The following is a 21,165-nucleotide window of genomic DNA, read 5'->3' as shown; positions in this document are numbered from 1 at the left end:
CCGGCGAACTAGCGAGCCGGTTCGCCAGTTCTCATTAAATACCCCGATTTTCAATTTTGGCCGGTTCAGAGGGTATGTCCGGACCGAAACCCCAACCAGTCGACGGTTCTACTTGCCGGTCCAGCCCAATTTTCAAAACCTTGCTCTTACCCTGTGCAAGCCCATACCCCAAGCAGGCTGGGCTTGCCCAAATGAGGCTTGGACTGGAACTGCACCTAGGTGTTAAAGCTCAGCCCAGCCCATTGCCCCGAGAGGAAGCTCGTTAGTCCAGACCGCTTGCTCAACACAACTAAAAAAAAATTAGAGCAATTACAAAATAAATAAAATCAACGAAATTCAAAAGTAGGCCCAAATCTTGGCCTGTTGGGCTTAGGTAGGGGCAAAGCCCGCCAAGGCCATTGGGCAGTACTTGGATCTAAGGGTTTTGAGCTTGGGCCAGCCCAACCTGACCATAGCAAAGGGCACCCAACCTGACCATAGCAAAGGGCACCCAACCTCATGACCTGACTTCAGAAGAGAGATCCCAGCAGTATAACCTAAAGTATTGACACAGACCTAGGAGGGTGAATATGTCAAACACACAACAACGATGACCAAATCAAGAATTTAAAGCAGAAGAAAAATATATATCAATCAATCAATCAATCAACCACATAAATCAGGTAAAAGAGCAAGGCACACAATTTACGTGGAAACCCAACAATTCTCAACCACAACAGACTTTATTTGGAAGGACAAGATCACGTGTAACTTTTACAAAGCAATCCAATGTATTGAAAATTTGGAAAATTATAAACTAATTACATTAAAAAGAGTTTTTTCTTCCTTTTTTTCTCCTCCTCTGCTCTCTGCTCCTATATCTAACAAGAGAATCTGAACAAAATAAACAGACCCAAAAAAAAAAGTTCAATGAAAATAATCTAAACCAACTCTATATTTGGATGTTACAGAAATTAAAACAGCATGGACATTGCTAAAATTACAGGCATTGTAGAGAATAACAACACTGCAGATAGAAGCATCATAGTAAGGTAACATGCAAAATTTGGTGGATGCTATTTCACGGAAAGAATGGTGAGATTTTTAGAATTTCGATATGCAAGCAAAATTTGAAGGAATAACTAATCTGTGCAAAATCCACATCAAACTAATTGCATTTGATCTGGTTGGTTGTTTCTCACATCTGGTTCCATGGTAATCACAAACCTGTGTTAAATACACATCAATCCACTCGCATGTCATCCTGTTTGTTTCTTTGCTCCGCCTCCATGGTGTCCTCTAGTCTTGTGCCTGAAGCCTTGGATCTCATTATATGTTTGCACATCCTGAAAAATTAAGTAAATAAATTAAAATTAAAATTAAAAGAGCCTGTCGAGTTCATGGAGAAAGAGGAAAAATAAGAAAACTGAATGAGTAATGACAAGAGCACCACACAATACATCTTTACAAAGGTTTAAAAAATATAAGTTTAAAATTATTTTGTAAAAACAGAAAATATAAGAACCATACGCATCAAGGGCATCCGCCTTTCTCTTGATTTCACTTGACCACAGTATTGGATCAGCATTCTTGGGCAATGAATCCTGCCGTTGGGTTTTCTCCTGCAACCACTGTTCTGCTTTGTTGCATTCATTAACAACCTGCAAATAAAAAAGTCAAAATAATTGACCGGTCAGCTGGTCTGAAAACTCACTCACCATCATATCATCAGTGTCATTACATTAATCCTATATTAGTTTCATTCACTACAGGAGTGTACCGCATCTCTCTCACTGGGTGGAAGTGAACCTACAGCCATCCGATAATCCACAATGCAATTTAATAGACCCCTTGTTGCTTGTGCTCGGGCATCTTCATCTTTATATCGATTTTCAACAGGATCCACCAACTAACAAAAAAAGCAGAAATTACATAGGGAAGATCAACAGGTGAAACTAAGCAAATAATAAGCACCTTTTTCAGATCATCAAGTTTCTCAGAATATATGTTTTCAGATTCATCAACTCCATCGTCATAGAGCCAATCCTCTGTCTGTTGTAGATTCCTAGAAATCCCTTCCTTCTCTAACTCGGTGGCAAAGCTCCGGTATGTATTCAAAAGCTGTTCATATATTTTATATTATTCTCACATCCAACAGATAAATCAAAGCAAATGATTGAAAAAGAATAAAAGGCAAGTGAATTAGAGATGAAGCTGCTCATGCATGAATACACAGGCAAAACACGATGATGGAAATGGGCAGAGGCACCAAAAATACAAGACAAAATGATGGCACAACAACCATATATTCAGGAAATAGTAAGCAAATAATTGAAATTAAAATATAGAAGAAAGGCAATAAGTAAAATACTGTACTTCCACACTACTAAAGGATTCTGAGTATTTATGTTAGAAGACAGCATCCCAATGTTAACTGGGCATGGAATGTTCTTGTTCCTGTACAAGATATGCCCATCGAAACATGATACACCATTACTCTCAAATGCAACACGAAAGCATGGGCTTATGTACATGACGTAGTTGAAATGTATTGAGCTACTTTTTTATCATATTTAACAATTACACAGAAACATGTGCCTTTTAACCATATTACTTATCCAAAATAATTATATACATACATGTGTGTGAGTGTGCGCAGCTTCTATTCAAAAGGCAGAAGTTTTCAAATTATTTTTGAAGTTTGTTACATTAGAATTATCCATGTAAAAGCATGTTCAAAGTTTACGATAAGTTTGTTTTGTGGTTGGTTGACATTATAGGCGCCATCAAATCTAAATTGAAGCTGTACCTTACTGCGTGTCTCATAGACATAAGATTCTAGCATGTTTTTCCTATCTTTAGTTTGTTCAATCTTTATGTCTTGTTGGGCCAACTGAAGTTCTTTCTCAAGAGCTTGTGAGAGCTCAGCCTCGGTCATTCCACCATACACATTCTCGCTAACTGGTAGATCCTGTCTCCTCATGGCCTTGCCCTTTTTCATTCCATCAGCAGCCTGCACATTGAAATTGGATCATATTACTGACATTATTACACCTATCAAACAATGTTCGTTACATTATTACCCTGGAACTATATATAGCTTGAATTTGAATAAATTCACACCACCATCAACACCAATAGATAATGATGTAGCTGCCCATAACACACTGAAATAACTCTAAGTACGAACAACAGCCAAGAAATTCCAGCTTTTACAAGATATCAATGGAAGTCCAGGCATCATATATTTGAATTAAAAGCTAAAAGCTAGTTCACTGCATAATTTGGAAACTTCTACAAGGGATCCACATCCATGTAGAACACATTCGACTAAATCACTTACCCACTACTTGGATATTCATCAACACATGTCAGATGTATAATAATAATAATACAACAGTAATGATGATTGTAGTAGGGCTCCTCTTTATTTGTACTTCTTGTCCAATTCACTAAAAACCAATCACCTAGCAATAGCATGAAGTGCTAAGGATCTACCTAATTCAATGTAGGTGGTTGTGTCAAAAAAAATTGAACAAGAATTAGAATTGGAGAGGGCGCTTCCAGCATGATGACTACTCCGCCATTTTTGTCTGACACAGGAGCAGCATGAAATAGATAGCTTTCTTTATTACATAGAGCAAAGGTGGTTTTAAAAAACAATAATAAGGCTTCAACTGCAAATTGTACAGGTAGCAGGTATGGTCTTTTCTAAAGTAATTAAGAAGAGTCAACCAAAGAGGTGATAACATGCATCGTCATGGCCAAGCCATAAGGAAATTGCCTTGTAGGCAAGCCCATCTAGCATGTGTAATGTCTCTGTGTACATTATCATAACAAGCAAACATTTCTAATTCCACAGTTTTTTTTTATTAATAATAAAAAATTTAAAAAAAAAAGGAAAAGAAAAAAGATTGAGAGAGAGAGAGTGGGAGAGACAGACTAATGCAAATGTAAATGCAAACTAGAATGTAGAAGCACACACACGAACAGAAAATTCCTACTGAACTTACAGTCTCTTCTGCCACATCAGAAGACGTATCATTGTCAGTCTCCATATTCTCTGAAGTTCCACGAGCATTACCCCTTGAATCGTCCCTGTGATCTTCTATTAACTGATGCAATTATAGAAATTTATCACAAATTAGCATCAGTCCCCAAAATAGCACTCAAGCTCAATATGTTGACAGAATCACACAATAAGAAACCATACTTACCAAGGCTGACTCTACGGTAACAATTCCATGGAGGTTTAGCTGAACTCTAACTTTAACCTTCACTTTTTCTCGGTCAGATACTTGGAATGGACCAATCTAGAAAAACAAATAATAATCTCCTCAAGTTTTACTAGGAAAAAAATCAGAACACCAGCAGAAAATGTCCATAAATACTTGAACGATATTCGGTAGAAAGGAACATTCTAAAATAAGTTGTAAAATAAGAACCTCAAGCTGAACTGGAAATATTACACATTATGAGAAACAAACAAACTTACATGTAAACACTGGGTCAATTGCGTCAGAATTATTAGAAAATGAACAGGAAATAGCATGAAAGAACGAAAATGAGTTTTTTTTATATTTATTTAGATAAATAAGACTAAAAGAAGGAAAAATGAGTTGCACAAACTCCCTTCCAAAGTGATGTTTATCCCGACAATGTAATGAGGCTGAAGAACTCCAATCTTTAGAAATTGTCAGCCACAAATATCTTGAAAACTATGAAGAGTAGACATTCTTTAGTATTAAATTAATTAATTTCGATGGAGCCAGGAGACAATCTCCTAATGGCTAATAATTAGGAATCAAACAGAAAGGGCCAGGATAAACTTTTAAATGATCCAGAAAATTCATACTTGCTAGCTCCAAAAGCTTAGGTATTTACCACCAGCTAAGTCATGCTTGCAGCAAGACATCATATCATTAAACAATTTGTTAATTGCACTTGAAAATGTTCAATGGATAACTGTTCAAATCTTATTTGACATCCAACTAAGCATCACATTTTTCCCTGTATTCCCTAAACAAAATCCATGGAAAAGTGGGACCTATAGTTACATTTTTCACAAAACTATACACATTTTAAGATCAAAACTGTTGACCATCTATATCATCTCTAAGCTTAACAACACTTCAGTTAAAATATATTTCATCAGAAGGTACTTAAACTACATATTTTAATATTATCTCTTCAAGGTTTGCACTTTCTTAAACTACATATTTTAACAATATCTCTTTGAGGCTTGCACTTTCTGCCAATAAAATAAACATCAGAGTCATAAACTGTCATATTGATGAAGGAAAACCACTTTCAACGAGGAGACCCTTGATTGCTAACATCTCTTGGAGTTCACTGACTTAATTACCAAACATTAAGCAAGTTACGAGTTTGATCCAACAATTCATTATCATGCATAATGCCCAAAGGAGACCCTGAATTGCTTCCAAGTACAGAAAACCAAACCAAACCAAACCAAGCCTTAAGTCCCATCAAATGGGGTCGGCTACATGAATCCTTCTTCTCCACGCGGCCCTATCAAAGGCCATTTCATTAGTCAAATTAAGTAGATTCATATTTCTATTTATAACGCTAGTCAACGTTAATCTAGGCCTACCCCGTCCCCTAACACTTCCATCTATCATTACAGTATCACATCTCTTCACTACTGCCTCTGTTGGTCTCCGTTGAATATGACCAAACCATCTCAAACGATTCTCTCTCAACTTATCTTCTATCGGTGCTACTCCTACCCATTCCCGAATACACTCATTCCTAATCCTGTCATGTCTAGTCTTACCGCACATTCACCTTAGCATTCTCATCTCAGCCACACTCATCTTATCTATATGTTGTTTCTTGGTTGCCCAACACTCCGTCCCATACAACATAGCTGGTCTAATAGCCGTTCTATAGAACTTACCTTTTAGTCTAGTGGGTATTCGTTTATCGCACAATATCCCAGACACACTTCTCCACTTACACCATCCTGCCTTAATCCTATGGGCCACATCTGCATCAATCTCTCCCGCTGTTGTGATAATCGACCCTAAATAACGAAAATGTTCACTCTTAGGCAGTTCTTGGTTCTCAATCTTCACTTCTCCTCTGCTTTCATTGTTACTGTTACTAAATTTACACTCCATGTACTCTGTCTTAGTTCTGCTTATCCGAAATCCTTTAGATTCAAGAGTTTTTCTCCAAATCTCCAACTTTGTGTTAACTCCTTCTCTAGTCTCATCCACTAACACAATATCGTCTGCAAACAGCATACACCATGGCACGTCATCCTGAATATTTATCGTCAACTCGTCCATAACTAAAGCAAAAAGATAAGGACTTAAGGTAGATCCTTGGTGTAACCCTACAGTGATAGGAAATTCATTTGTTTCTCCAGCTGGCGATCTAATAGTGGTCACCACCCCTTCATACATGTCTCTAATCACGTCAATGTAGCCTTTTGTCACCCTTTTCTTCTCTAACGCCCACCATATTATATCTCGGGGCACTCTGTCATATGCTTTCTCAAGGTCGATAAACACCATATGAATGTCTCTTTTCTTTTCTTTATACTTTTCTATAACTCTCCTCAACAGATAGATCGCTTCCGTTGTTGACCTACCAAGCATAAACCCAAATTGATTCTCTGACACCTCTGTTATGTCTCGCAATCGGTGTTCCATCACCCTCTCCCACACTTTCATTATATGACACATTAGCTTAATTCCTCTATAGTTGTTACAATTCTGGACATCACCTTTATTCTTATAAATTGGTACTAAAATACTCTTCCTCCACTCATCTGGCATGTTCCTAGTCAACAAAATTTTGCTAAACAACCTAGTCAACCAAGCAACTCCCTTTTTACCCAAACACTTCCAAGCTTCAATAGGGATATCCTCAGGTCCTAAGCCTTATTTGATTTCACCTTCTTAAGTGCAATCTCTACTTCAAAGTTCCTAATCCTGCGATAGAATCTATAGTCCTGGTTCATCCAACATAATTGTAATCATAGAATTCTACAGGTACTAAAGGAGAACAAATGGTTGTTGGAAAGCCTAAGTAATACAAGATTACCATCAAAAGTTGGCTATACTATCATTGAAACACATGATGCAAAGAGTACTTTTCTCATTTACCAGCCACCCAAAAATGATCTAATCAATTAAACATATCCCCAGCTCACATATTTTTAAAGTAATATACTTATAATCCAGATCCACATCTATAGGGTTACATACATTTAGCAATAAGAAGCTCAAACAAATGACAACTGTTACCATAAATTTGCTGATTTTAGGTGATGTGCCAGGGGGCAATTCATTCGGATCAGCGTAAAAGGCTTCCAAATGAAATGTGTTACTTCTATGCAATGTAAGTATCTTAACACTTGGAAATGGATGTCCTTTTGCAAACAGCACGCCATTTGACGAGGTAAAGATCGGACCTCCATTGGATGAAAATCCTATTGAGAAAGGAAAAGAATCCTGAACCTGCAAATGAGAAGATATGCAAACATAAATATGACAAAGCAACAAATATGAAGATACAAGCCTACAATTGCATGCAAGAATGTATGCAAATAAAATATGGTGTTTACCAGCCTGTGCCAAGGAAAAGAAAAAATAACTCAAAACATGTCACCAAAATCCTATTCAAATTTCAGTTGTCTTGGTCTACGTTACACAGACTCGGGTGCAGGTGCGTATCTAAGGGTTGGACACTTCAAAATTAAAAATTGAGGATACGTTGATATGGATCCAAATTTGGATACAGATACGAGGATACATTAAATAGTTATTTTTAAAATATATTTATTATATGAAGATGAGTTTTAAAAAAAAAAAAAAGCTAAGGAATAACAGATTTGTTAAAAAAAAATAACAAATAAAATATAAATAACAAATAAAAATTATTTTAGGCATAAAATAAATTATATTACATATAATAAAATAAATTATTTTTATTTTAGGAATAAAAATTATATTATTTATGATATATTATATTATACAATATTTTTTTCGCTGAATAATATTATGTAATATAAATAATATTATATATTATTATATTAATATAATTTATATTATATAATATAAATCTAATTTAAAAGAAGAGAAAGAGAACAAAGAGAAGAGAAAACGAAAAGAAGAGAGAGAGAGAGAGAGAGAGACCGAGACCAAAGGGGAATCGAAGCCCTAGAATCATTTTCTGGGTGGAATCGACTTCGCGATGATCTCCTTCGATTCAGTCGAGCTCGTGACTATGGTTCGTGTTTCGATCTTGCTTCGCAAAGGTGACTCTCTCTCTCTCTCTCTCTCTCTCTCTCTCTCTCTCTCTCTCTCTCCATCTCTGAGTTTCAGCCGTATCCATTTGTATCTAGCCGTATCCCGGCCGTATTCCACACCTGTATCCATGTCCTGTCATGTCGTGTCGTGTTGACACAGGTCCCTCTCACAAAACAAAGAGTTCATGCAACGTAGGTCTCGGTAATAGACTCATTTTCATTCCGGAATAGGTTCGCAGCTTCATTTTAGAGACTTGAACACATAACCTCTCACAAATCCTCACACTCCTCTTTCTTTTGTGATAAGTAAAGAATCCACTAAGAGCACCAAAAGGGTTGGAGAGACTCAGTCATATCATGGCCTTTCACCAAAAGAAGACAAGGAAGAATTAAGGTAGTTCAGAGTGCAGATACACATTTAAATGACAAAAGCAGTATTATTTAACTGAAACCTTTTATGAATCCTATGGACAAATATTCCACTTTCCTGAAGTACCAACTTCATGTGCACCACTACAATTGTGCGCTACCTGGACTTGGGCGTGAGGTTGTTTCTCCATGTCAAATTTGTCTAATTCCAATTCTTAGTTAAAAGAAAAACAAGTAAATATCTATCAAACTACACTCACATTAAGGAACACAACTGAACACCTATCGTTTTGGTTCTTTTTATGGCAATGGAAACAATACTTCTGACCTTTTTCTCCTAGTGGCTAGTTATTACATCTGGTCCTATGGATGAATTTATTATAAATATTTAAGAAGATGCCCCGTGTCATTCCCTGATTGCAGAATTCCTAGTTTCCCAATGCTGTCCAATGGTGGGCAACTATAAGAGACTGCATAAGCTGGTTTGAGAGAGGCAGTTTCGAACACCAGCTACATACAGGATTCACGGACTGAGACTTGGGAGTTGATGCCTCATACAATTTTTTGTCTGGTGCTTCCATATTGGAGGTAGGGAGGAGGATCCTTGATCAAGGGACTTCTACATGGTGAAGTTTAATTAAGTGAAAAGCAACCTAAGAGGTGACTTTTCATTTGGACAGCTGTTTGTACCATGAACCATTTGGGGAAAAAGAATATGGGGGTTTATTAAGGGAGAGCAGCCACCAGTTCACATGCTCAACCAAACAATTTTGTTTTCCCTCTTTCAATTATTCTAGGGTAGAATCTTCTCATGTCAACTATTCAACTGAGCTCATAAGTTATATGAGTGAGGTAAGGGTTTTGTTTATTTCGTTCCTGTAACTTGATAGTTTTTCCTGCATTGCTTTCCTTTTCTTCTCTTTCTTTTTATGGTATAGATTACAGTTTTTCTCGTTTTCTTTTTCTTGGTCGTCTTGTATACTTGGCATGTGCATTGGTAGTGCCCTTTAGAGTTAAATAGTTAAAAATAAATCATAGCAATCAGATTACGCAACGCTAATAATAACATCTTGTCAAAGAATTAAATTAAGCTGTCCAAATAATTGAAAAAAGACATATTAACATTACAAGGGAATCTTTCCAAAATATTTTTTGATCCTCAAATTTTTCTTCCATTCTTTTTCTTCAAAATATTAATGATCCAACTGGCTTCCAATGTGGCTTTAGAAAGAAGGCTACTGTTCAATGTTTGTCAAACTGAACCAAACTGGCCAGTTTGCCTGGCTGACCTGTTGACTGGTCCAAGTTCAACTTCCTAGAACTCGTTCTTGATTGAAAACCGGCTTATTTTCTTGAAACTGGTAAGAACCGTGATTAAACCGGACACCCGTTCAAACTGGAGCAAGTAAATGAAAACCGGTTGAACCCTCCCAGCTCGTAGTTGTGACCTGTGCCAAGTGCTCAACAATGAAAAAGGTAGGGTACAAGGTTTTGAACATGAAAACTCATCAATGGAAGCCACAGCTTCAGCCACCAGGCCATCACACTGTTTTCTTTGTATATAGTAAACATAAAATATTTATTACATTAAATTCATTTTGTCTCAAATACAAGTTAAATTAACTTTCCCACAAATAATATATATGTATAAACTTATATACTTGGTTAACATATTATTGTAAATATGTATATATATTTTAAATCAATATTTTTAATAGTTATTTTCTTGTACAATTTTTAATATATTTATGAGGTAATAATGATGTCATAATTTGATTCTAAGTGTCAAAACATTTGCTATAGTTTGGTTCCCTCTTTGATAATGTGAGGCATGTTAAAATCCCTCTGCGTCTTGTCTTTCCTTACTGAAAAGGAAAGAAGAAAACACATCTTACCTAGCGTAAGAGGGATTAACTTGAACCCATTAAATTAATTGGGCCCCAATCGAAGTCCAATCGAAAAGCCCAAAAAATTGGTGAGCTTAGAGAGATTATGGCCAAATGGGCCCAAGTCAATTCTATTAAACGGGCCCATAAGCAAGCCAACAAATTGGGCCAAGGAAGACCCATCAAGCAGATATCTCTAAAGAGAGTCCAAGAAGCCCATCCAAGGAGGCCCAGATCATACAGGCATTCGAGGAGATTAACTGTTGCTTTCAGAAGAAATGAAACCCTCGGAGGGGATCCATTCTCTGAGGTATTGGCTTAGTCTTGAAAGGGTTTGGAACCACAAACCTAGAGACCTATTTGAGCTCGGACTCAAAAGGGTTCGGATCCACAAACCTAGAGATCCGAAGCACTTGACTTCAACCGGATTCGAACGCAATCTAGAAGTCGCTCCATTAATAAGTTCCAAAACACTTGGGGCTCAAAGCTTCCTAGGATCTATGCACTAGAACCATGGGCATAACGGAGTTCAAACAAAAGACCCGATCCCGAAGACAGTGAGTGAAGATAAATTTACTCTTCGATTAAACTAGCCTATAACCGGGTCGAGGTGGCACAATCTAGGGGGTCCTTGAGACCCGACAATATTTGCAGCAGGGCGTTTTCTTGAACTACCCCTAACCCTTCTGCAGCAGGGCATCCTCTGGCTATGAAGCACGGACACGGACACGGATACGAACACGGACACGGACGCGGATACAGGACATGGGAATTTCTAAAAAATGGGGACACGGACACGGCGGGGGACACAGCGATTTTTTTATATATATGTATATATTTTTATGTGTTATGTAGATTCGTATTACATCAAAGTTAGATTGTGTGTTATTGGCAGAATTTGAACTAGACATTTTTCCTATAAATTAACATTAACATTAGAAGGATAAAAAATAAAAAATAGAGTTTACATATATATATATATAAACCTATAATTATTTTTTTTATATACAGTTTTATATATATACATATATATAAACATATATAAAAATTTCTCCTTGGCTTTTGAATTTTGAAAATTCAGCATTTGAAAGTTCTTAGTGCTAAATGATACAAAATCAGTAAGATTTTTCATTTAGTTATATTAAATTCTAAATGTATGTTTTTTTTAGTTATATAAAAATGTTTTAGTTACAAAAAATAAAAAATAAAAAACAGAGTTTACATACTATATATATATATAAACCTATAATTATTTTTTTTATATACAGTTTTATATATATACATATATATAAACATATAATTATAAAAAAAAAGAAAAGAAAAAAGTCTTATATATATATATATATATAAACATATAAACAAATAAAAATAAAAATAAAAAAAAGTCTTACATACCATTAAATATAAACGTATAAAAAAAATTAAAAAAAAAACTATAAATCAGTCTGTCTCAGTCGAACAAAAGCAGAGCAAAGAGAGAGAGAGAGAGAGAGAGAGCGAAAGAGAGAGGCAGAGGCGAAAGACGGTTACCTTCGAAGACGAGTGGATCGAGGGTCGAAGACGACTGGATCGATTGAAACAGAGACAGAGACGACTAGATCAGAGGTCTACGATCGACTTCGGAGGGCTTCGATCGACAATGGAGGGCTGCGACTGAGAGAGAGCTTCGATCGACTTCAGAAGGCTTCGACAGAGAGAGAGGAGGGCTTCGCAGGTCTGATTTTACTCATTTAATCCCTAGTTGTTCGATTAGGGCTTTGCCCGTTGGTGTGTTTTTTTTTTTTTTTTTTTAAAACTTCTTAAATATTATACTTTGACCCCAAATAAATATAAAAAATTCGAAAAAGAGCCCCGTCGTGTCCCATGGCGTGTCCAGATATGGACACACATGTCCCCGCCGTGTCCCTGCCGTGTCCCCTTCCAAAAAAATCATTAAACTAAAGGGACACGCCATCTGGCGTGTCCCGTACGTGTCCCTGGCATGTCCCCATGTCCGCGTGTCGGACACTGCCACGGCACCATTTTTGGAGTGTCCATGCTTCATAGTCCTCTGGGACTACCCCTGACCCTTTGGCATGATTAGGGATCATTGGTTAGGTATGGCTAAGAAGAAGGGTTCGCCGAGAGGTTGATCTCCTTTTCGGGGTTATCTTCATCCTTGGACAAGGTAGTTAGAGGGAATATTCCCCATGTGCAATGAGGTGCCTATAAATAGCACCCACCCATAGCTTTACAAGGGTTGAATTTTGGAAAAACATTTTTTGGGAAAGAACTAATTTTCTTTCTCCATTATCTACCTTGAGAGTGAAAATGGGAGATCTATTGGAGAGCTTAGCCATTATTCTTTTTCTAACTACTTTGTCTTCTTTTTCACCCAATCTCTTATCTCCATCATCTCTTTGTTATTGTGTTTCTAGTTGCGGCCGTTGAAGAATCTAAGCCTCTCATCATTTCCAGAGAATTCAAGTTTTCTTCAAAGATCTTCGAATTTTTAGACCACATTCTTGAACCCTCTCACACATTTGGTGACTCCGCTAGGGAGGCAGATTGGTTAATGGTCTCAACAAGATCTAGAATCTACACAACTTCGGTGAAGATGGCGGGAGAAGAAGTTTATCAACAAGGCTCTTCCAATGGTGATAAAAGGACTCAAGTTTAAGACCCACCTCTTATCCTTGAAGCCATTCAAGGACTCCAACACACTCAATAAGAGATTCTCACGACCCTTCAAAATCTCATCCACACCATGTTGGTGATGGGTTCAAATTTCGCACCACTAGCAACAAATGAAGGTCAAGTCAGCACCGGCAAGCATCAACAACTTCATGGTGATGTTGAGAATGGTCAAAACCATCAAGACCCACCCTCAATTCTCCCTGAAGTTGCTCAAAATGGTGTGCAAAATCACGCACCTGGAGGATCGAGCCATGGTCCATCAGTGGTTGGAGGAGTTTCCGGTGTGATGAATGGTGTTTAGCGGCTGTGGAAGTTCAAGAAAACCCCACAGAAATTTCTCTACAAAATAGTGCTCCATCCATACCTAATTTTGTTCCACCGATTGTAAATTCTACTCATGTACTGAGCGGGTCTCCTTTGGCTCCGACAACGGCTTTCCAAGCCCAACCCGACATACCCATGGTGTGTAACGGAGTTTATGGAACTCAATTCAACGCTCTATCACCAAATGTCATATCTATAGATGCCAATGGTCAATATCACCACGTTCCTACACCGATGGTGAATTCTCAACACCCAAATAGCCAAGTCCCTCTAGACTCAGTCTTCAGGTCTACAAGCCAAATTCCGGGAATACCACCATCAAGTTCTCTCCCTTAACAATTTCTCACTCTTGCCGATGTGCAAGCCATGTTCGATCTCGAACGGGGCAAAAAGACTTTACCTTCTTCGATCCGGATATCAAGCCACCATACCCTATCAAGATGTTGAGTTATCCATACCCGGAGGGGTACAAGGTGCCAAAGTTCATCAAATTCGATGGCAATCGAGGAAATGCTCAAGAACATGTTCGATTCATTGAGGGGGATTCATGGTTCAAATCATGTCCTCCGATTGAGAGAATTCTCCAAGTCCCTCACCGACCGAGCATATAATTGGTATGTTAACTTGGCCCCAAACTCTATCCGAAGTTGGGAGGAGATAGTCAACAAATTTCACACCAAATTCTTCAGGTGGTCGAGAAAGTGACCACACTCACCCTGTGCAAGGAAAAGCAGCAGGAGGATGAAAACATTCTCGAATAAGTGAAGAGGTTCTAAGACAAAACCGTGGACTATCACGAGGCTGTAGAGGAAAGCTACTTGGTCCAAATCTGTGTTAAAGGGACATTGAACAGGTGCAAGATGTTTCTTATTAATCACAAGCTACCCACATTCTCAGCACTAATTGAAGCATCAAGGAACATCAACATACCTAAGTGTCAAGAAATCAGGTTCGAAACAAGTTATAAAACCAATTTCAAGTCATCCCAAGGACCTTCTATCACTGCGGTTTCCGTGTCTTCTACCCGAAAGTCGCAAGGAAAGGGATTCAGAGGGTTGAAAAGGAAAAACTACGAAGATGACACTCCTTTTCCATGTAGTGCCGAGGAGGTGAAGGCCTTAGTTAAAGAATGGGTGGCAGATAGGGAACTGAAGTTGCTTCGTATTGAAGAGCTTTTGCTAAAGAAAGACCGCGAGAGCCTTAATTATTGTGTTTTTAAGATCTTTAGAAAAAAAGTCGAAACAGATGAGCTAGAATTCAAAGAACAAGGGCCCTATAATATCTTAGAAGTCGGGCTATGATGGCATATGACGGCCACAACTCGAGCAGTTTCAAATGACCTCCCAACTCTAGGGGCAAAGGTCGACATTCCGTAGAAGAAGTCTATCTATGACATTTACAATTTGTATTTACGGCATTGTCCAAGAAGTTCTATCTTTCTTATGTTATGAAGAAATTTATTTCCTCCATATTGTATATCTCCATTAGAAGTTTATTTTCTCTATATTGTGTATCTTCATTGTGTTATGTTGCTTGAGACAGTTTTCAATTTTTGTCGCCCCTCGAAGAAGGAGTAGTAGACTCGGTTGCCAACCAGAAAAGATCTTTCTTGTCAAAGAAAGGAGTGTGCTTCCACCCGAACTTCCAAGGGACAGCCCTTGCTTCCATTTGGACTACCAAGGGACAACCCTTGTTTCCATCAGTGCGAGCTTCGAAGATCTTTCTTGTTGAAGTAGAGTGTGTGCTCCCACTCAGACTTTCGGAGAATAGACCTCGCTCCCATCAGTGAGAGTTTCGAGGATCTTTCTTACTGAAGTAAAGTGTGTTCTCCCACTCAGACTTTCGAAGAACAGCCCTTGAGACTCGATTGCCTGCCAGAAGGGATCTTTCTTGCCGAAGTAGGGTGTGTGCTATTTTCGAACTCCTAAGGGACAGCCTTGCTTCCGTTCAGACTTTCGAGGTACATCCCTTACTCTCATTAGTGTGGGTTCTGAAGGCCCCAGGGTCTTGGGTTTCGCGCAAGAATTCATTTGCCTGAAATAGTAAAGCCGACAAATGAGATGAGCAATATCAATTTCAAATCATGATTCAGGCATTATTGAAATGGGGCAACATCAACAAATAATAATGATCTACTTAAGCTACAACAATTCTACTCCTCTCAGCAAGTTTATGAAAATGCAACAATCGAGGTTTGGTCTCTCCAGGCCGATTCCTCTCATGCCAACGTAAAGCTACAATGATCACACAAAATTTTGACATCAACTATTTATATCCCGAGCGTCCCAAGATCAAAAAAACCCAAGTTTCTTCAATGGAATTAGAAAAATTCAACGAGTATCTCATCTTCTCTAAAAAATCAAGTACAAGTGTCCTCAAGGTTATAATGTTCAAACAACATTCAAGCATCAGTGACTCAGCTTATATGAGATCAGCAATTCAAATTGGTTTCACAAAAGTGATCAACAGCAAAGATTTATGGGTTGTACAATAAAGAAATTATATCTATCTCAAGTCAATTAACAATCAACAAGTTTGTAGCATGGATTTCATAAAAACAAGATCCATCAAGAACTAATTTCATATTCAAATAAGAAGGCCAAAAATGGTTTTGGGCAAACACTCACCTACGGATCTAAAGAAGTGGAAAAGTTGAAGCTGTCTTGGAGATGGGCTAAATCAACACGAATGGACATTAAAGCAAGCACCAGCGGAGTCAAAGCTTTAAAAATAAAATTAAATTAAAAAGGCCAAAATTCATTAGAAATAGTCACATATGGAGGTTTCACAAGAGCTTATCAACAGATCTGACGTAACAAACAATGGATAAGGCGTGAAGCTAAAAGGAGCAGGAAGCAGCAAATAGCAAAATCCATAAGTTAGGACAACGGTGCAAGCAAGGCCACGGCCTGAAGGCGGCACGAGAAGCGCGCATTGAAACAACACAATGGCAAGACAACACTAATTGGTGAGCTGGGATAGGCCGACAGTGGCGCTGTTCTAGCGAGATCGGAAGCTAATGACGTCGGAGTGAAGTGTGGGTCGGCGGCGCGGTGGACTGAGGGCATGAGTCCTACGATGTCAGTTCAGAAGCAAAGCCCTAGTTTGGTGTTTATATATTAAAAAAAAATGGGTTTCTCGGTCTTCTTTGTCTTGGAACAAAAGGATGGGTTTTCTAAATGTTCTAGAAAGAGAAAATGAAAAGTGAATCCTTGGAGGTGGATATTTATAAAAATAAAAAACTAAAAAAGGATAAGGACGAGATCTTTGTGTTTGCTTGGTGGGCCTCAGATATTCTAAAAGAAATGTGTATATATATAAGTGGGTCATTGAGGTTGGCTTTTGCAGAATAAAAAGAAAGCAAAGCAAAAGATATTTTTGTTTATTTTGAAGAAAGAAGTAGCTGAGAACGAAAACATTTCCCACACAAGGAATCATTTAATGCATCTACGGCATAGCACCTACACATTCACTAAAGTCAAAGTGTTTAAATATTTATTTGAGAGAAATGTAGCACAAGGTGTGATTTTGGCATAGTGGATAAGGTTCTTCAAAACCCTTGAGCAATTTTTTTTTTTTTTTTTGGTGGAGGCTAACGCAATGATGATGGCAGCATGATGCAATAGTGATGTTAGCGAATAGAATAGTCCCAGGAGCAATGGAATATTCTCTGATGTTTCTGGAAATTGTAGGAGGGCCCAGATTTTTCTGAAAATTGCATTTTTGCTCCAAATTTTTCCGAGCATTTTCAGTGAGGCCCCCGAAAGTGCAACCAACCAAGTCACATGGAGACAAAATATGTCCGAAGGAATGAGACCAGACATGCCCGAGAGAATAAAGCGAAGCATGGTCGAAGAAGTGAGAATATGCATGTCTGAGAAATTCAAAATTTCCCATACATGCAAGGAGCAAAATGTAAGAGGGATTAACTTGAACCCATTAAATTAATTGGGCCCAATCGAAACCCAATCGAAAAGCCCAAAAAATTGGTGAGCTTGGAGAGATTATTGCCAAATGGACTCAAGTGAATTCTATTAAACAGGCCCATAAGAAAGCCAACAAATTAGGACGAGGAAGACCCATCAAGCAGATATCTCTAAAGTGAGTCCAACAAGCCCATCCGAGGAGACCCAAATCATACGAGCGTTCGAAGAGGTTAACCATTGCTTTCAAAAAAGATGAAACCCTCGGAGGAGATCTATTCTCCGAGGTATTGACTTAGTGTTGAAAGGGTTTGGAACCGCAAACCTAGAAACCTATTTGAGCTCGGACTCAAAGGGGTTCAAATCCACGAACCTAGAGATCCGAAGCACTTGACTTTGAAAGAATTCAAACGCAATGTAGAAGTCGCTCCGTTAATGAGTCCCCAGGATACTTGCGACTCGGAGCTTTCCGGGATCTATGCACCAGAACCATGGACGTAACGGAGTCCGAACAAAGGACCCGATCTCGAGGACAATGAGTAGAGATAAATTCACTCTTTGGTTAAACTAGCCTATTCCCGGGTCGAGGTGGCACAATCTAGGGAGTCCTTGAGATTCGGCAATATTTATAGCAAGACGTTTTCTTGAACTACCCCTAACCCTTCTGCGGCAAAGCGTCCTTTGGGACTACTCCTGACCCTTGGGGATGATTAGGGATCATTAGCTACGTACAGCTAAGAAGAAGGGTTCACCAAGAGGTTGTTCTCCTCTTCGGGATTTTTCTCATCCTCAGAGAGGCCACCTCCTTTGACAAGGTAGTTAGAGGGAATATTCCCCATGTGCCTTGCACATGGGCTTCATCCTACATCATGAGATGCCTATAAATAACACCCACCCATAGCTTTACAAGGGTTGAATTTTAGAGAGACATTTTTTAGGAAAGAACTAATTTCTCTTTTCCGTTATCTACCTTAAGAGTGAAAGTGAGAGATCCATAGGAGAGCCTTGCATTATCCTCTCTCTAACTACTTTGCTTTCACCCAATCTCTTATCTCCATCATCTCTTTGCTATTGTATTTCTAGTTGCGACTGTTGAAGAATCTAAGCCTCTCATTATTTCTAGAGAATTCGAGTTTTCTTCAAAGATCTTCGAATTTTTAGACCACATTCTTGAACCCTCTCATACACCTAGTTCACTTGCTTGCATTGAAACACTAATTAGGAAGCACATGCCCATCAATCAAACTCAGAGATGCATTCAATAATGGATACCAAAAAATTATCTACCATAAAATAATAGATATACAATAAGAAACTTAAATACATGAAACAAACGCAAGGATGACATTGTAACAGCCACTAATAATGGCTACTTAATGATATGGGATGTTTGACAATGACCCACAAAATTAATAATTTGGAAGAAATCAGTCAAGGAAGACAAACTAAAATCAAAATTTCTATCTATTAGGCATGACCAATTAACATTAGATTATGTATGAAGAAGAACGTGCCCCCAAGAACCATTTCTAAAATGGAAGCATAAAGAACACAGAGAAGAAACATAAAGCAACTATACTTTGGAATATAGAATCAGCACTTAACTCATCATTCCTTATAGAAACTAATAACAGCAAAAAACCATGTGCAGTTGTCAATAGAAAATGCCAAAGAGTCAACAGTTGTACAAAGACACAAACCTCATACTCTCTAACGCGAAATATTGGGCTAAGCATTGCGCATTGAAGAGCACAACCACGAGCCACACACTCGCTTGCATTTAATGTCCGTCTAGGTTCTTTCCCGAAAACAGATGCCAAAATCCGTGTAATAGCAGGTATTCGAGACCCAGACCCAATTAGCTCAACAGTATGAATCTTCTCCATGGTCAGACCAGAGTCGGCCAAAGCCTTACGACAAGGAATGCTTAACCTCTCTAACAAATCTGATGATAGTTTCTCAAAATCCTCCCGCTTAATATAACCTTTAACATCTTTCTCATCCATCAAGCACTCAATGTTAAGCGGCGCCTCTGGATTTGCGCTCAAGACTTTCTTCAATTTCTCACATGCTGCCCTGAGCCTTACAGAAGCCCTGGTGTTAGAATAAACATCGATATTGTACTGTTCCTTGAACTGTGCTGCAAAATATCTGAACAAAACCTCATCGAAGTCTCTCCCACCCAAGTTACAATCAAAAGCATGAGACAGTATCTTCATACTTCCGGGTTCAAACAATGCAACAGCGACTTGGGTATCACAATGACCAATGTCGACAAACACAACATGACACGGCCCTGAATTGGGGAAATCAGTCTTGTAAATACCATAACCCAATGCAGTAGCAGTACAGTCATGCATCAATCTCAATGGCTTCAGTCCTGCAATCCCTGCAGCGTGCAAATATGCATGCCTTTGCAAATCTGTGAAGTAAGACGGTATCCCTATCACACAATCCGAAACAGGTACCTCGATATCCTTCTCAGTGATCTGCTTTAAATGCGCCAACAACATTGCCAAAATCTGAATTGGGGTAAAAGTGTCTGTTTGACCCAAATACTGCAAATAAATCAAAATTCCACCATCTGGAGCCTCAGATGTCTTAAAGGGAAACAACCTAAGGTCATCCTGAACACAAGGTTCCCTAAATTTTCTACCAAGCAATCTCTTCACCTGAGAGATTGTCGATTTTGGGTTCATGGTCGCAGAAGCTGCCCCGGCCGCGCCCAGGAACCTCTGCTTCTCACCAAACGACACAACAGACGGAGTTTCACGCTTCGATTCATCATTCAACACAACATCAATCCCTCGTTGCTTTACCACCGCAATGACACAATTTTCGTTCCCAATATCAAACCCCACTACACTCATTTTTATTTTTATTTTCTAACTAAACCTCTGATTATCAAAGAAATTACGCGAATCAACAAAGAAAAAACCTAAATTTGAACCGTTTCGCTGATACCTAAAACATTTTATCAAAAATTGAATCAGAATAGAATAAAAAAGTGCATAGATTTCACCAATTAAAGCAAAATCAACAAGAGATTACAAGAGGAGAGAAAGAGAGAAAATGAAGCATACCTGGTAGAGAGAGAGAGAGAGAGAGAGAGAGAGAAACCCTAGAAATGGAGGGAGAGAGAGAGGGTGAATGAGAGAGAATGTCTCTCCGAATTGAAATTTGAGAACGGACAACCTCCGGAAGGTGCGAGTAAAAATGACAAAAGGCTATTATAGCGGTTTGGTAGACAAAAATACTTGCAACAAAATAATTATAAAAAGATGTTTGGGGTTGAATTTGTGTAAATATGTTGAAATGATACGTTTTATATTTAAAATGACGCCGTTTTAAAATATTTGGCTAATTCGAGTCTCACAAATCCAGGTTATCAAGCGTTGTTGATAAATAAAAACAAAAATTCAAGGTTATGTTTGGAGTGTCTATAAAAATAGGTTTTTTTTTTTTTTTTTTTTTGGTAAGTTCCACAAGTTAAAAATAAAGGGAAATTACAAATCAAAAAAATAAATAAATAAACAAACAAATGATTTACATTGAAACAAATCAATAGATTAGGATTTAAATTAGTAAAATTTAAACTTCAAAATTTATTTTATTACAAAACTCAAATCCTATTTTTTTATATATATATTTTTTCTTAACAATAATGAAGAATAAATACAAAAACAAAAAATTACAGAGTTTGACTCTTATAACGAAATAAATACTG

The 21,165-nt window shown here is 38.0% G+C and overlaps 1 protein-coding gene across 2 annotated transcripts; it reads right to left on the bottom strand.

Moving 5' to 3' along the window:
- Positions 1 to 703: 703 nt before the first annotated feature.
- LOC114320174 (heat shock protein 70 (Hsp 70) family protein) lies at positions 704 to 20,737 on the bottom strand. 2 transcript variants are annotated; one of them, XM_028267303.2, is made up of 11 exons: positions 20,522 to 20,737; positions 19,139 to 20,402; positions 7,257 to 7,469; positions 4,197 to 4,292; positions 3,993 to 4,094; positions 2,789 to 2,992; positions 1,954 to 2,100; positions 1,760 to 1,888; positions 1,510 to 1,640; positions 1,207 to 1,325; positions 704 to 873 (listed from the first exon to the last, which is right to left on the bottom strand). In XM_028267303.2, exons 2-10 carry the CDS (start codon positions 20,306 to 20,308, stop codon positions 1,223 to 1,225), a joined length of 2,295 nt encoding a protein of 764 aa, XP_028123104.2. In that variant the 5' UTR covers positions 20,309 to 20,402; positions 20,522 to 20,737; the 3' UTR covers positions 704 to 873; positions 1,207 to 1,222. The 2 variants fall into 2 exon arrangements, with proteins under 2 accessions (XP_028123104.2, XP_028123099.2); XM_028267298.2 differs by having other exon boundaries at positions 704 to 1,325.
- Between the last annotated feature and the right edge of the window lie 428 nt (positions 20,738 to 21,165).

Source organism: Camellia sinensis, chromosome 9 (genome assembly GCF_055761805.1).
Source record: "Camellia sinensis isolate YWXY chromosome 9, ASM5576180v1, whole genome shotgun sequence".
Lineage (NCBI taxonomy): Eukaryota > Viridiplantae > Streptophyta > Magnoliopsida > Ericales > Theaceae > Camellia > Camellia sinensis.
This window is presented reverse-complemented; position numbering and strand designations above follow the sequence as displayed.